Here is a 15,801-nt window from a genome sequence, read left to right as displayed (position 1 = left end):
GCCTCTGATTGCTACTGCTGGTTCTCAGTCGCCAACAGCTTGCAGTCGGAATTGCCCGCGCTTCTGAAGGTGCTTCTCCGTCGCGACCGCGTCCACTTTGGTCTGGTGGAGCTGACCCGCCTCCATCGCAAACCGCCGCAGCTCCGTCTCCAGCCCCGAGAAACTCAAGTCAGCGAACTCTTGCGCGTAGAAGTTCTCGTTGGCGTCCAGATAGCGCTGGCCGTAGCAGATCCGGTCCCTCGGGAACTCGGGCTCGACGTGGTAGCTCTGGATCTGGTACTCGGAGCGCGGTGAGGAGCTCCGGAAGGACAAAAGATGCGTCCAAATCGCTGCGTCGGGGTACTCCTCGGAGCTGGATGCGCTCCTGTCTTGGTCAACTGCAGGAGTTTCTCGTCTCATGGCCTTGAGCTTCTCGTCGGCTGGGTTCTTGATTCTGCCTCCGGTCAGCTTGTGCGAGTTTCGGTGCAGGAACAGCACCGCGCCTTCCGCGTCGTGTTGGACCATCGTCATCCCGCAAAATGACCGGTTGACAACTTTACCTGCTACAGCTGGAGGACGCTGGATCATGTGGAAGGAGGCACCCAGCTTCAGCCACGCTAAGCGGAACAAATCCTTGTCGCCCCACACGAGTTTGAGCTGGACGAACGGATTCGGTCGGTGGAAGGCGAAGAAGCGGAGCAATTCGATCGCAGCAGCGTGACGCCGACGATCGATGAGTAGCTGGCCACTCTCCTGCTCGGAACATGTCCACGAATGGCAAGTTCAGCAACTCCCACAGCAGCGAGTCTTCTCCAAGGTAGAACATGGTGTGCTGCGGATGCCAAAAGTCAGGCCAGAAGATGGCGCCGGTGTCCAGGAACTCTGGCGTCTGGAACAGGAAACTGGGGTCTCGCACCGGAACGTTGTCCGAGTCCAGGAACAGCACGCGATCGAAGGCGCTGTGGTAGATGGCAAACACTTTCGTCGCAAACTCGACAGCGAGAGGATCATTGATCTCTCGGAACGAGATGCCGCCTATCGAATCGCTTGCTGCCAGTTGATGAAGCGGGTCGATCGCCGCTGTCACCTTCCGCATCTCGTCGGGGCGGAACCAGATCTCGATCGGAAGTCGGCACTTGAGCAAGTCTCGAAGCACTCGAATGGTCGCGTAGGTGCTTGGCACCATCTTCGGGTACACCACCATTACAATTCCGTCCTGCGTTTCGTTGTCGTTCAGCTGTACGTTCGGTAGCGCGAATCCAGGCTCGAGTGCTTGTTTCACAGCCTCCTTCGCCAAAACATGAAAGTTCGCAAACCTCGGAGCCTCCAGACACCTGAAGAGAGCCGCCTTCCCCACCACATTGGCACCAGCGTCCTTCATCATCTGTAGTGTCTTCAGCGCATTTTGCGCGGCGATAGAGGATCGAGTAAACGCTTCGTAGCCACGCATCGCCTTCTCCCCGTCGCGCTGCTCTTTAGCGAGGTCGACTTGATGCTCCGTTGAGCTACGCTCCTCTGAGCTATCCCAACGCCGCTTGTTACCGGCAGATCCCTCCGCGTGTGTCTCTCTTGCGCTTGAGTCGCTCTCGATCGACCCCTCAAACCTTGACATCGGAGGCTGCCTTATATCCCTTCCACATGGTTACCTTCGACAATTGGTTGGGGCGAACCTGAAGCCAATCGTGGAGGTACAAAACATCAATTCGTCCATTGGAGTGGCTGATGAAATCTCTGTCGTTATGGCCAGTTTCCTGTACGTTACAGCGTACCGATTCGTCAGAGTCTTCTACATGTCCATAAGCTTTGAAGTGCTGTGCGCGACCGCCTTCTCTGGGTGAACATCTTGATAAGAGTCGAACCCGACATTTTTTTGCGAAATAATTCACCAGCCCTTAGGAATGGCTGGCCGCCTTACAGTAAAGCTTAGCTGAAATGCACCAGAGTACACGTAAGATACTTTGGCCGTAAAATCGTTTTAGCATCTAGCATCTCTAGGACTGTGCAGTCCCTGACAACTCAAATTATTAGTTTTGTGGGAAGCGAGACTCTACTTTTGTCCATGTTCGTTGAAGAGAGCAGAAGTCTCTGCGCTTTAACCTCCATCTTTATCGTTTCTTGGGTAATGTACTTCGTCTTGGTGAGTTGTTGGTGGGATGCCTGTACCGTACCTCAAATAACGCACCCCGACGTGCATTCTTGGGAAACCTTCCTTTTGACCATGTTGTGAGCCAGATCAACATCCCGACAGCCGATCCGCCTACATGAACATAAGCAACTGAAACTGAATAACCTACATTTTTCCATCCTGTTGAGGCGAGGAAACTTCAAAGTCCATGGCCACGCCACGTCCCCAACATTTGATTCACAACGAAACTATACGAATTGGATGTTCCAAGGTGTTGGAGCCTCGCCGATACTTGACTTCATTATGACAGAGATGTGACCAGGGTTTGATAGTAGATACTGTATCACTAATATTAGAATTTTTGTAATATTATTAAATAACGGTTAAATAATATTATTCTTCTATATTAGCTAGTAAAATTTTTCTCAGATGGGTGCATTCTACTATAGTAGATATTAGAATTTTTGCAGCCTCAAATAGTACTATCGGACTACTAGAGCACGCAGAGGTTCGACGGACAAGGATTGGTGCTTGTTCAGCTCGAAATATGCAGGGAATACACTGTTAGACGGCGCGCGCATGCGCAAACCGTCCTGCGGGGCGGTTCGTCGCACGGGACCGGTCTACAAGAGCGCTTGCGGTCCACAAGCTCTGGTGAGAGGTTGTAGCGCACTGTGTGGGCTCATTCAGCAATCATCCAGCAGCACGATACACCTCGTACTCGTCCGCTCAACTCAGCTCGACCGTGAAGTGCGCCAGCTCCAAGTGCTCCTGCGCCGACCTGACCACGACCGATCCGTGCCTGATGTGAGGCCGGGGCGTTCACCAAGGTTGAAGTGTGGATGGCTACATCAACGGACAGGCGGTTAAGTGCGGATCGAGGCAGCAGCGACAGGCTGCTAGGTGCGAACAGGTACAGCAGCCGCGAACTGCAGGGTGCTGAAGGAGACGGCAGCGGAGGGCTGCAGTAGTGCGGAAGGAGACAGCGAGGCGACAGGCGTAGCAGTGGCGACCGAGAACTCGGGAACGACGGACGCAGAGAAGCTGTTCACCCAGTTCATAGTGAGGTTCGTGCTCTAGGCACCTAGGTAACGGACGAGCTGACGGCGGCAAGCCGCCAGCACCTCAATGCACATCAGTTCGCAACTTACCTCCTTCCTCACACCCCGTTCACTGCTCAACAGGTTATGAGCCCAATACCCCACGACGACGCCGACGCTGTCCAAACTCCTGGAGTCGCTCCTGTCCCAGTGCCTGGCCAAGTCGCTGAACAAGTCGGAGATGACGCTGCCGGCGACCAATTCGACGCGTCGACCCGCGAGAGCGGACGTGGTGCTTCCGACTCGAGTGGTGACCGGCTTGATCGACTCGAGGGTCTCATCGAGGGTCTGGTGCGAGACGCCGCACGCGATCGGCTGGAGAAGGCCCAGCTGCAGCACGGAGTGTATGTGTCGAACTCATCGGCGGCCGGCTCGAGCGCCTTCAGCCAATTCCTGGCAGCTCGTCGGCAACGAGTGAGGGCCGACTCGCTCAGCGAAGCAATGGGCATCAGCCCGGCAATGCAGCAGCAACAGTTCGCGCCTGCTCAGCCACAGCCAGTGCCGTTCCAGTAGCATGCACCCGCGCCGGACCCGCGTCTGCAGCAGCAGCCGTTCGCGCCTCCGCGAGGCTTCGGGTTGAAGATCCCGTCCTTGATGGACATGAAGCTTCCGATCGAGAGATTCTCTGGCAAGGAGATGTACGAAGGCCTCGGCGCAGGCTTTAAAGATTGGGGGTCAGCTTCCTGGACGAACTTATCGCCGCGCAGGTGATTAGTGGCGGCGACTGTCCCGAGGACTTTAAGGCTCGTGCTTTGAACCGATACCTCGAGGGCCCAGCGCGCAAGTATTTTGACCGGATGAAGACAATTTGGTCGGCGGAGTCGCCAACGCTGGAGCATTTGATGAATCGGATGTTAGAAGTGTACGAAAAGGAGATCACGGTTGAGCAAGCAACTCGCATGATGTGAGCGCGCAAGCGTGCTGATCGTACCTGGACTGAGCAATATCAGTATTTGCTGGCAATCGCGAGTGCTGCAGACTGTTCGGATCGTTTTGTGCTGCAGTACATCTGCGAGTGTGCGTCGCCTGACGTCAAGAGGGCGATGCAAACGAGAATTGACCGTCGTCGCGCCGACCATCTACGACAAGCGTGGGAATTGGCGGACTTCGCTAGCACGCTCGAGGCGGATATGAATGGTGGAGGAAACGCGCACGGCAGAAAGTCGCAGCGGTGGCCACGGTGGCAACGGTGGCAGCGGTAATCTAGTCGCGAATGCTGTCAAGGATGCAGGCAGCGAAAGCATCGAGCGACGCTGCTGGCGATGCGGCGAACCGGGCCACCTGAAGAAAGACTGCACGGGCAAGAAGAAGGAAGGCTAGGCGATGTTCGCGCTCGCTGTGGGCAACAGCAACAGCAGCTCGTGGGTGCTTGACAGCGGAGCTAGTCGCCGCCTGGTGAAGGATGCCAGCCTGTTGATTGACCCTGTGGACTGTAGCGAGACATGCAAGGTTGCCGACGACCAGTCCATGTCGGTGACCAAGATGGGCAGCATCGTACTTCGTGCCGCGGTTGATGGCACTGAACACGACGTTGTGATAAGCAATGTGTACTTCGGTGAACGACTTGCGCAGAACTTGCTGTCGTACTGCAAGAACGAAGAAAAGGGCTTCGTATTGGTCTACAAGGGAAAGCGTCGGTACCTGGCGAGGGTTGCTGATCGCGCTCGCGTGTTCGAGGTGGAGAAGATGAATGATGTCCTGGTTGTGAACACGGTGAATGCGGCGAGCGCAGGAAACGCAGTGAATGTGGATCCGCGCGACGATAAGAGCAGCGAAGTGTATGCTGCGCTCAAGCAAGCTGAGAAGGACAGTCTGCAGTGCGCACCGGTGAAGTGCACGTTGATGGAGCTGCACGAACGCCTCGGGCACCTCATGTTCGACACGGTCGAGAGGATGGCCGACGCATCGGGATCTGGAATCGAGCTGACTGACAGGGCCCGGATTAATTGCCTCACATGCGCAAAAGGTAAACAGTCGAAGAACGCTCAGTCCAAGCAGGACTCGGGCAAGAACACGCCGATCGACAGGATTGGCGGTGTGATCTGTAGTGACCTCAAGGGACCAATGACTCCTACGGATCGCAACGGCAACAGGTACCTGATCAATTTCGTGGACCACCACACCAACTACTGCAGGGTGTTCGTGGCAAAAAGGAAGGACCTGGCCGCTAAGATGTTCGAGCGCTTCCTTGTGTACTTCGAGCGGCAGTTGAACTGCAAGGTGCACGTCTTGCGTACGGACGGAGGTGGCGAGTACCGCAACGTGGATTTGTTCTGTCAGTCAACGTGAGTGGTGAGGCAAGTAAGTGAGGCCAAGAATCAGGCTTCAAATGGAAAAGCTGAGCGCATGCACAGGACTGTCCTAAACATGGCGAGGTGCATGATCTTCGCAAGCGGACTAGCGTTGAATTTCTGGGGGGACGCAGTGCAGTATGCGGCGTGCATCCTGGATAGGACTCCGACGAGCGCGAACCCGAGCCGAGCGTCACCTCTCGAGATGTTGACGGGCGTGCAGCCGCAGTTGGCCGATATTGTGGTGTTCGGGAGCGCGTGCACGGCGTACCGGGACCCAGGCAAGAAGGCGTGGAAGCCTCGAGCTGAGGTCGGGATGATTATCGGAAAAGACGATGAGTCTAAAGGCTACAAGGTGTACCTGCCGCACGACCGCATCGTCATCGTGACGCAGCATGTACAGAATGTGGAGACGTTGAATGCGCCCGGCAATGAGCAACTGCAGGCGCAGCTTCGCCGAGAGGGGACCCCGAATTTGGTCGTGCTGTGCAGGAACGGGAGGAGGCTCTTCGTCGGAAGGAGAGAGTGGCTGCCCGCGGCAAGGGTAAAAAGAGGTCAAAGCGCAGCAAGAGGTCGAAGGCCAAGAGGTCAAAGAAGGCAATGAGACAATGGAAGGAGCACCCGAGGCGGAAGCGCAGCACCAAGAACATGTTCCCCATCCGCCAGCGGAACCAACTCGTATGCGAATGGGCAACATGGGGCGCAAGCATGTGCCGGTTGCCATGGCAAGCTTCTCGGAGAACCCGAAGAACTACACCGAAGCGATGAACTGTGACCGTGCCGCTGATTGGAGCAAGGCAATGACCGAAGAGATTAGTGCGTTGGAGGTAAACAACACGTGGGAAATCGTGGCGAAACCACGACACGCAAAGCTGCTACACTCGAAATGGGTGTTCAAAACTAAGAAGCATGTTGATGGTACTCTGGAAAGGTTCAAGGCCAGGCTTGTTGCTTGCGGCAATGAACCGGAATATGGCGTGGACTATGTGGACACGTTTAGCGCCGCGCTGGAGGGTCTCTCTGCTAGGATCGTGCTCGCGCTGTCGCGCAAGTACAACGTGCCTGCCAGGCACGGGGATGTACCCAACGCGTACGTGCGAGCTGAGAAGGAGCCGGACGTGGAGATCTTGTTGCATGTGCCGCGAGGCATGACGGTGAACAGTGAGACGCTGGCTGACCTGGGAGTTGCGAACGAAAGGCAGATAGCGCTGAGGCTGCGCAAAAGCTTGTACGGCCTGAAGCAGGCGGGTCGCCTGTGGGCTCTGCACCTACGGAAGACGCTGTTGAAGCTCGGCTTCGAGCAGTGCTACACCGACAGCTGTGTGTACAAGAGGGGCAACGGCTCGGACCTTACAGTCGCAGGAGAACACTTGGACGACTTGCTCGTGACGGGCACGAGCGTCGCCAATGTGGACAAGTTATTCGAAGACATGAAGGTGTTGGACGTCAAGGACTTGGGGCGTGTGTCCAAGTTTCTGGGTACTGGCATCGTGTACGATGAACTGCATGGCTACATGTTGAATCAACGCCAGGCGATCCTGGAGTTGTTGGAGCACTTTGGGCTCGCTGATGCTAACGCGGTGAGGGTACCAGTCGTGGACGACAAGGACGAAGGCGACGACAGCGCTTTGCTACCGGGCGATGTGAATGGTACACCGTCCCGCCCTACAGTTCAACTCTTTCAGTCACTTGTGGGGAGCCTACTGTGGATTGCGCGGTGCACAAAGCCCGATATTGTGTTCGCCGTGCACCGTGTGACCCGGCGTGCACATGCTCCTCGAAAGTCAGATTGGCGGAACGCCAAAAGGATCATGCGGTATCTGAAGGGTACTGTCGACGTCAAGCTGCGCCTGGAGATTGACGCCAGCTCAGTGCAGGGGGCCGAGGTGAGGCTCGAGGGCTACAGCGATACTGATTACGCGGCCGACCGAGTCGATCGCAAGTCTGTGAGCGGAGGGGTGCTATGCATCGATGGTATGGTGGTCGGCTGGTTTTGTAAGAAACATAACACCGTTGCACTCTCGACCATAGAGGCTGAGTTCGTAGCGGCCTCACAAGTTGCAAGTGAGCTGCTTGGGCTGAGCGAACTACTCGGTGAGCTTGTGGTCGTCATCCACGAGCCAATCCTCATGCATGTGGACAACCAGGCTGCTATTAAGCAGTTAGAGGGGGAGGACTCATCTGGAAAGGCAAAGCCCATTGATGTTCTGGTGAAATTCGTGAAAAACTTCGTTCAGAAGGGCGTCATCGTGGTGGAGTACTGCGAATCGCGTAAGATGCGGGCCGACCTCATGACCAAGTCATTCCCAGCACCACCCTCGGCGAGCTACGAGAGCTGGTCTCGCTTGAATGAGGACGTCCCGGGAAGGAGTGTTGAAGTGTGGATGGCTACATCAACGGACAGGCGGTTAAGTGCGGATCGAGGCAGCAACGACAGGCTGCTAGGTGCGAACAGGTACAGCAGCCGCGAACTGCTGGGTGCTGAAGGAGACGGCAGCGGCGGGCAGCAGCAGTGCGGAAGAAGACGGCAGCGGAGGGCTGCAGCAGTGCGGAAGGAGACAGCGAGGCGACAGGCGTAGCAGTGGCGACCGAGAACTCGGGAGCGACGGACGCAGAGAAGCTGTTCACCCAGTTCATAGTGAGGTTCGTGCTCTAGGCACCTAGGTAACGGACGAGCTGACGGCGCAAGCCGCCAGCACCTCAATGCACATCAGTTCTCAACTTACCTCCTTCCTCACACCCCGTTCACTGCTCAACAACCACATCCGCAGCAACGAGCTGTACGGTGCAGCAGCTTGTCGGAGCGTTTTTGGTGTGCTTCGAGCCTGTACCGGTGGAAGACAACGACATCGTCTCCTTCGATAACCCCGGACGGCGTTGCGTCATTGACTCATAGTCAGAGCTCGAACTCGCATCCGCTGCTGGTTCAATTGGCTCAGTCTGTTGAGGCCTAGTCGGCGGCATCGGTGGTGGATTTTACGATGGATTCGTCGCCCTCTACGCGGTTGTCGCCCTCTACGCGGTTGTCGCCTTCGCTGGCAACGGAGACCTGGTCAGCGCCACCAGGTGCTGTGGAAGCACAATAACAAGTAAACCCGTCGCATGGAGCTCGAAAACAAGGACGCCTGGTGGTCGACAAGGAGGATGCCTTGGTGGTCGATAATGGTAATTGGGGACGAAGTCCCCCCTTGCATTGATGCACTTACTTTTACTTAGCTTTTTCAAGGGTCCATACCTGCATTTACTTACCTCACATCAGTTTAGATGGAACGGGTTAGGGCTGACATTCTGATTGAGTCGCCCAGGGCCATTTTTGACCAAAAAATCCTGTGTTTACTGACATTTCCAGAATTCTGACGTGGATAGAATTTGAGATTTCAATGCATAAAGATGCGTCTTTTAGTGACCGTATGTCATTAAATCGGAGGTACACGATTTAGAGGGCATTTTCCAAACAGATAAATGCTAATCTGGCTCAGCAAAGGGACGACAGGTGCAACTTTAGCTAAAATGTTACTTTTTTTGGCTCTGATGATGTGCCTAGACGCCTCGTCGCATACGTTCGTACCCTGATTTAGAGTGGAGGGAACGCGATCAGCAAGCTTATATACGGGAGCGTCAGACTCAGTCTCCTACAGTTTATTTAAGAAAATAAGATTGGACAGACTCTCGCTTCGAGTTCGTGCATACCAACCAGAGCATCATTGACTGCAGTACTAGAAGCGGTAGTGAGTGGTTGCGAGGAGCGTAGCCGCGCAAACCCGCGCGGGGTGCCCGCGAAGCAGGGCCGCGCGGTATTTGCGTAGGCGGGCCCAGCGACGAGCATTCCAGCGAACAGACCCGTTGCCCCAACTCGGAGTTTGTTTTCCATTGCGGGGGTCTGGGGGTGGAACCTCCAGCAAGTAAAGCTCGCAAGGCACTTCTTGCATGCAATGACGAGTTCTTCATGCAGTTCTACGATAATAGTGTTCCTAATCGAAGATGTGATGTCGGATCGGAAGTTGCACCGATCTGCACGTGATGGCTGAGACCCAATTAATCAATAGCTTCATTAGATCCATTGGGTGGGCGGGGACGCCGGCCTGTAGTTGAGATTCTAAGCAACTCAACGGAGCAACGCGACTGAGATGTTCCGCTACTAGTATAAACTACTATAGTACTATTACTATAGTATCCTAGATTCTGAAAAACCGCTAATATTAGATAGTAGAATTCATCCGCGCTCCTACATTCTACTATAGTAGTTTAGGAAGAAAATCGTGATACTATCAAACCCTGGATGTGACTAAAACAACAGAGGAAGTCTCAAAAGAACTATGCTTGGTGAGTGCACCTTGTCAAGTTGTGCACTAGTCGAACGTCAAGGCGAGAAGACCGTTCGCTAATGACGACTCGCCACGCTCAGGTATCGTGCGGGACAGCTGCGCTTGCGGACGTGTCTGCAATGGTGACGTTCGATCAGAGCGAGAGTTGCCTCGGGCCCAGGCGTTCATATCAAGGCTGATACCTGTAATAAATATTGATACTGTATGGCCGGATACTTGTATCAGTATCACCTGATATTGGTGGTGGTGCTGTATCGAGATCCAATGATACTTCGGCATATAAATATCGATATCCTGCGACCTAGCGTAGATTTCACCAACCAGGTTATTTCCATGTGCGCTACCGCACATAGTTACTTGCATATAGCCACCTCCCCCAACAAGCTCACGGCAAGTACAAGTCTACTACTACCATCTCGGTTCGGTTGCGTGAGCGCTCTCTAGAGAATGGCCGACGAGGATACGTCGCCCAGTGATCGTGGCCGTAGAGATAAAGAAGGCGAAGTTGGAGTCGAGTTGGTATTCTACTATCTGTGCGTCACTCAAACCAGAACATGTTTGTTCTCGTCTGGGAGTTCATCCATGTACTTGCTACTCCGATTCCTGACACAAAGAAGAAAGGCACCCGTTGCTGCAACCAACTGAAAAATGTGTGACATGCTACGAGCACCCAGTCGTGACCAGCCATGACCAACAAGGCACCAACCATACCCTAGTAGCACCCATGCAGCACCCATCTGAACCCCAACTCGATAGAGCCAGTGCCGATAGGTATACACCTGAGCTGTATAGCCGGAAGGCGGTGCTTGCCGATCGCTACGAATGGACGACGGTGGACACGCAGCTTGATGACACGGCGCGTGTCCTGCAAACAAATCGAACTTACAGATACGAACTTACCTGCTTAAAACGCACTTACATGCTTGAATCGCACTTAGAGACTTGAAGCTGAAATCTAGATGTCACTTGGAGTGTGAGAGCACAAGTTGTTCTTCTTCAACCTCATAGACTCGCGAGCAGCCTTAGCACAAGTTGCAATGCACGAACCTCAGAGACCAGCAAGTACCTTGAGTAGCACGAACAAATACATTGATTCCAAACTTGTTATCATCTGTTAGATCCTGCTACCTTAATCTTGCAAGCACATACGTAGGTAGCGGTATTGCAGGCACTGCAGCGTCTTCTTGTCAAAGTGGCCCAGCGGTTCAGCTCCGCAAAAGATATCGAAAGCAATCAACACGTAGATACCACAGTTGTAGCTATCTGTTTGCACCCCGAGGCCCGACTCGTATGTCTGCACGCGCAAACTCATTCCAACGGTACTTGGTAGAAGGGGTATTAGCGGCTGCGCCACAGCACGAACACCAAGCAGGTATGAAGAAGAGCTAGAATCGTAGATGGAAACCTTGCCTTTGGTGAGGTTTATCATGATTGAGCACCAGTGGGTGTTGTTGCAGTTCACCGGAAAGAGCTCAACCTCCGTTGACAGCCCCCTCATCGTCCGCCGAATGCTTGCAGTGTCGGCACCGACACTGCCGTCCACGACAACGCCCAGCGCCGATGCGTCGAAAATGACGATGTTGGGATCAGGACCGAACTTCTTGAGCATCACCGTTCTCATCACTTCGTCCGTAATGCATTCCTTAGCAGTGAGGTCCAGTACTTGAGTCTGCATGTAAAAACAATTCACCACAATAGTCAGTAAATAACCATGGAAAATAACAGAGATAATGAGTGTACCTCGGTAGATAGAATTTCAATGGCTCTCAGCTTTTCCGGAAGCTCAGGGTCTTCTTCAACAGCAAAGCTCGGATTGGCGAGGCGAGAAAATTCTAGCTGCTTCAACCATTTCAACGTCTTCTCGATCTGCTTCAGGACGTCACACGCCCGGTGCCATTTCTTCATGAGTGCGATAGTAGAATTAGCAAACACCCCAACACCGAGGATCTCAAGCGCGATGTCAAGTTCGCGAACACCGGGATGCTTCCGCTGGTAGGCCGACACATTCGCCATGCACTTCTTGATCAGGTCCTTGGAGAACATGCGCACAATCTCTTCTGTCTCATCAACGGCTTGTTCGTGGGTAGCTTTGTAATTTCATGAGCAATAGGGGGTTTCTGCTTGCTCACGAAAACAAACAACTTGAATTGCAGTAGTTTTTCATGAGTCGAGTTGAACGTCGGGTTGTCTTCCAGTAGCTCGTACGCTGAACCAGGCTGAGGCCATTTTCGTGCATGTTGACATCCTCTTCGACCCTGGCAGCATTCTCGCTTCTCTTTGCCTTTACTGCTCGTGTCTTCTGCTTGGGTCGTCCTCGCTGTTTGGGTGGGCTTTCAAGCCAAAGTCACCTGTTGCTTCGCGAAGAGCCACTGCATGTTGTTATTTCTTCTTGGCTTGAACTGGAGGTGCAACCGCCACAGGTAAGGTGCTCTCGGCTTGGCTAGAATTGACTTCTTCGGAGGTGTCGAGGCCGTCTGGGTTTGTCGGATTTTCTTCAGAGACCAACTGGAACCCATCTGACCCCAGCTGTGACCCATATGACCCCAGTTGGGATCTATCCGTACCCAGCGGTGATCCATCCATACCCAACTGGGTGGTCTGCACACTAGCGGAGGAAGACACGTCAAGATCTTGCGCAACGTGGTGCTCAGCCGGTAGCTCCGTAAATTGCAGAGCATCTGCAGGTTCAGCCACGTCCGTCATCCTGGATATTGCCGTATATTCACCGTGCTTGAAACGCTTGGCCACATCTTGAAGAACTTTCATCGCCGTCCTGTACTCGCATACCCAGGCCGCTCAGCTGCTCGCTAATGGTAGAGGCGACTGCATTAGTCTCCCGGAACTTTCGATTCGAGTTCCAACTTGCCCTGGGCTCCGGCAGAACACTAGAAACAGCAAGAGGTGCCCCAGGCAACTGGGGTGCGTCGGTGCTTGAGCGCAGCGTCGTCAGCAACCACCTCGGGTGTAGCAGTTGGGTATGAATGATGCTCTCAAAGCCGAGAGCCTTCCGAAGATAGAAGACATGGCGGCATGGGAGCAGCCGTGACGTCATGAACATGCACGAGCACGTCCAGTCACGCTTCATCACCGAGTATTTACTCGTTGGTTCATCGAGCGCGTCCTCTTCGTCCGATACGTATTGCACCAAAAAGACACCAGGGACCGCCTCCTTGTACTTGTACTTGCCCCGTGTAGTCGCAAACACATACTGCTCATAGATGAGCTCACACGCATGCGAGCTGATCTAGTTCGAAAGCAACTGAATTTCGCGGTCATACTTGGGGTCGTGCACAACGGAAAGCTTGAACAAGCTGTCCATCAACTTCTTCTCCTCCTGGGCTCGGTAGTACATAATCGAAACAATACACTCATCAACTTCCATGAATGAGTCCACCAGATCTTTGAGTTGCTTCCACGATGCCTCAATCCGGTTTTTTGTGTTGTTAGCGAGCGTGACAGCGTTCTGACGCTCGAAAGCACACCACATACTCCGACACTTGTCCCAGTTTTTCACGAAGTACGCCTCAAATGGATGCTGCGGAGCATCATCATTGCTTTCTGCATCGGCACCCGACTCCGCACGGCCAGCCCCCAGCTCCGCGTTCAATTAAGCACCATCAGACTCCAACTCAGCACTGCCAGCACCCAACTCAGCACCACCAGCGCCCAACTCAGAACTACCCGGACCCAACTCGGTACGACCAGACGCACTTCGACGACCAATTCCCATGATGTAATGCATATAGTCCCGCAATCGCTTGTACTCTCGCTCCGTCTTCGCGTAGACGAGAAGCTGTACCAAGCCTTGTAGCTGCTGCTTCTGCCACGCGTTGAATCCATATTCTGCTGAAGCAATCTCCTCTCGGAGATACTTGATGACGTGAAACTGGCAAAGTAGCAGCACCGCGTCGGGAAAAGCCATCTTCACCACTGAGATCTCGGTAAAATCCTTGTCGATAAGGATACACCGAATCCGAGTCCAGGTCGGATTGTTGCGCTTGAACTCCTCTAGCGCTGTTAGCAACGTCGGCAGCCGCTCGTTTTGCGCCACGGCATGCTGAACGAACTGCCCTTTGCCGAATGCGTCGTGAGCCATAATCGAGAAGACCTTGTACTTGGAGGAATTGGTTCCATGGGTGGCATCAATCATCCATACTTCAGGGAGAAAGTCAAATAATTGACGCATGTGCGCCGTTTGGAGGGTAATGCAGGTAGCGATATTCTACAAGCAAATACAACGGATAGGTTAGATTAACACATGATCAATCAATACATCCCCAAACAAGCTCATACCTTATTTTGTACGGAGTCAACAAAAATTCCTGCAACATTGCCACTTTCTTCCGAGAATTCTTGCACCCACTGCTTGAGCCACTTTGCGCTGGTAGAGGCGGTGTGTTCACGCTTTTCCAGTCGTCTCACGAGGTTGTGCACGTCCTGGTTGGTGGGGGTGCATACGGAGTTCTCGTGAATGTACTGCTGGATTCGTTTCTTCGAGGCACCAGCCTTACGGAGCGTGTCCACTGTGGAAAGCACCTCCGGCTCCAACGCGTTCCTATTGCGTGGGTACTGGCCGAACGTGTGCTCACTTAACCCGTGGTTGTGGTACAGTCACCATGTAGTAAACCGAACAACAAACTCAAGAACCTCGGCGTCGTTGTTCACGACTTGGACGCAAGCATTTATCTACAAGATATCAGACCTCCAGCTCCCCCCACGAGCCAAACTCGCGTTTCGATAGAGGGGGGGGGGGGGGGGGGGGGGGCGACCTATGGCTCCTCTTCGTCAGCAACGCGCGGAGTACGCGGATGCCCTAAGGCTTCAGTCCGGCCTTACTTTGGCTGCGACGCGTGGCTGCTCGCCGAGCTCGCTGAGTCTTCCCACTCTTGTTCACTGCCGATGTCTGCTGGGGGGCAGTAGGAAGAATCACTGCCGTCGTCGCCGCTAACCCTGCGCGCTGCCTGGCGGACGGCGCTCCGGCGCGGCGCGCGCCACCGCTTTCACCGGCAGGTCGTGCACCATTCGCCGCTTGTTTCCAAATGGGTGGCGCGAGGGAGGGGGGGAATAAACTATACACTATACGCCGGACGGATACTTTCATGTCGCAAAAATCATTTAACCTATCCCTTCAGTTGGGTGCAATACTCATGTGGTGTAGTGGATGGAGATATTTTCGCGCGGATACCCAAGATCAACAAGATGGCCAAGATCGACAGTGTGGACCAAGATCGGCAAAGCGTGGCGACGCGTAGTCTGGCACGATAGTAACCAGCAAGAAGGTCAAGGGGGCAACATCAAGGTGAACAACATCTCTGTAGGTGCTTGAGAGCCAAACCCCGGCGTAATCGATCCAAGTCGACGATATCGATCTTGGCGGGGATGACGCGATCTTGGAGAAAGAGTGATGATCTCGACCGCACGGATTGCGCAGACACCGGGCAGAGAGCCGGCGACACTACCAACGTTCAAGGGAGCTAGAGAGCACGCGCACAGACCGCACGAGCGCAGGAGTGCAGGAGAACGATATGACAAGGACTTAGGACAAGCTAACATTTTAAACAGAGTTGATTTTACCTCCTTCTTCACAAGTGGTCTTCGCCTTCGCAATACCGGGCACAGGATATACTTTGGCCCACCCGACGCTACGCAAGTCGACTTACACCCCAAGATCAAGGAACCTCGGACGCCAGGATAGATTGGCCCAGCGTGAAAGGAAAGGAAGGTCACACACCGACCACAAGGCAACCCCAGGCCAAGATCACACCTGGCCGGCGAGTGTCGATCTAGACAACCCCAGATCGAAACCGCCACAACTACTCCGGCACAGCGTGAAGCATATCCGCGTTGCTGCCACAAGTTCCCGCTGTCCACCAGACAGTCCAAGACTCAACTCCAAGCGCGTCTTCTCGAGATCACCCGAAGAGCGATCCAGCCCACCGACGGGTACACAAGGTGAGGATCAGCAACTTCACGGAAGATCG

General features: G+C 54.1%; 8 protein-coding genes across 8 annotated transcripts; 2 read left to right on the top strand and 6 right to left on the bottom strand.

The window, feature by feature from the left end:
* Window positions 1-24: 24 nt before the first annotated feature.
* PHYSODRAFT_332737 (hypothetical protein) lies at window positions 25-1,591 on the bottom strand (the record flags this gene model as incomplete). The annotated part of the gene is made up of 2 exons (XM_009529792.1): window positions 25-727; window positions 777-1,591. 2 exons carry the CDS (start codon window positions 1,589-1,591, stop codon window positions 25-27), a joined length of 1,518 nt encoding a protein of 505 aa, XP_009528087.1.
* Window positions 1,592-3,019: 1,428 nt separating this feature from the next.
* Window positions 3,020-4,112, top strand: PHYSODRAFT_254233 (hypothetical protein; the record flags this gene model as incomplete). The annotated part of the gene is made up of 3 exons (XM_009529791.1): window positions 3,020-3,166; window positions 3,289-3,677; window positions 3,884-4,112. Coding segments are annotated over 3 exons (765 nt in total), but the record flags the coding sequence as incomplete, so codon positions are not given.
* Window positions 4,113-5,081: 969 nt separating this feature from the next.
* Window positions 5,082-5,481, bottom strand: PHYSODRAFT_389911 (hypothetical protein; the record flags this gene model as incomplete). Its single annotated transcript, XM_009529790.1, has 2 exons — window positions 5,082-5,188; window positions 5,274-5,481. Coding segments are annotated over 2 exons (315 nt in total), but the record flags the coding sequence as incomplete, so codon positions are not given.
* Window positions 5,482-5,571: 90 nt separating this feature from the next.
* On the top strand, window positions 5,572-6,099 carry PHYSODRAFT_301448 (hypothetical protein; the record flags this gene model as incomplete). The annotated part of the gene is made up of 1 exon (XM_009529789.1): window positions 5,572-6,099. One exon carries the CDS (start codon window positions 5,572-5,574, stop codon window positions 6,097-6,099), a length of 528 nt encoding a protein of 175 aa, XP_009528084.1.
* Window positions 6,100-7,176: 1,077 nt separating this feature from the next.
* Window positions 7,177-7,695, bottom strand: PHYSODRAFT_559541 (hypothetical protein; the record flags this gene model as incomplete). Its single annotated transcript, XM_009529788.1, has 2 exons — window positions 7,177-7,387; window positions 7,415-7,695. 2 exons carry the CDS (start codon window positions 7,693-7,695, stop codon window positions 7,177-7,179), a joined length of 492 nt encoding a protein of 163 aa, XP_009528083.1.
* Window positions 7,696-10,949: 3,254 nt separating this feature from the next.
* Window positions 10,950-11,495, bottom strand: PHYSODRAFT_499621 (hypothetical protein; the record flags this gene model as incomplete). The annotated part of the gene is made up of 1 exon (XM_009529787.1): window positions 10,950-11,495. One exon carries the CDS (start codon window positions 11,493-11,495, stop codon window positions 10,950-10,952), a length of 546 nt encoding a protein of 181 aa, XP_009528082.1.
* A 23-nt stretch (window positions 11,496-11,518) lies between these two features.
* On the bottom strand, window positions 11,519-11,833 carry PHYSODRAFT_498752 (hypothetical protein; the record flags this gene model as incomplete). Its single annotated transcript, XM_009529786.1, has 1 exon — window positions 11,519-11,833. One exon carries the CDS (start codon window positions 11,831-11,833, stop codon window positions 11,519-11,521), a length of 315 nt encoding a protein of 104 aa, XP_009528081.1.
* Window positions 11,834-12,199: 366 nt separating this feature from the next.
* Window positions 12,200-14,438, bottom strand: PHYSODRAFT_301446 (hypothetical protein; the record flags this gene model as incomplete). The annotated part of the gene is made up of 7 exons (XM_009529785.1): window positions 12,200-12,579; window positions 12,608-13,059; window positions 13,099-13,378; window positions 13,436-13,613; window positions 13,929-14,042; window positions 14,114-14,375; window positions 14,410-14,438. 7 exons carry the CDS (start codon window positions 14,436-14,438, stop codon window positions 12,200-12,202), a joined length of 1,695 nt encoding a protein of 564 aa, XP_009528080.1.
* Window positions 14,439-15,801: the final 1,363 nt, after the last annotated feature.

The sequence above is a fragment of the Phytophthora sojae genome (assembly GCF_000149755.1).
Source record: "Phytophthora sojae unplaced genomic scaffold PHYSOscaffold_4, whole genome shotgun sequence".
In the NCBI taxonomy this organism is placed as follows: Eukaryota; Oomycota; class Peronosporomycetes; order Peronosporales; family Peronosporaceae; genus Phytophthora; species Phytophthora sojae.
This window is presented reverse-complemented; position numbering and strand designations above follow the sequence as displayed.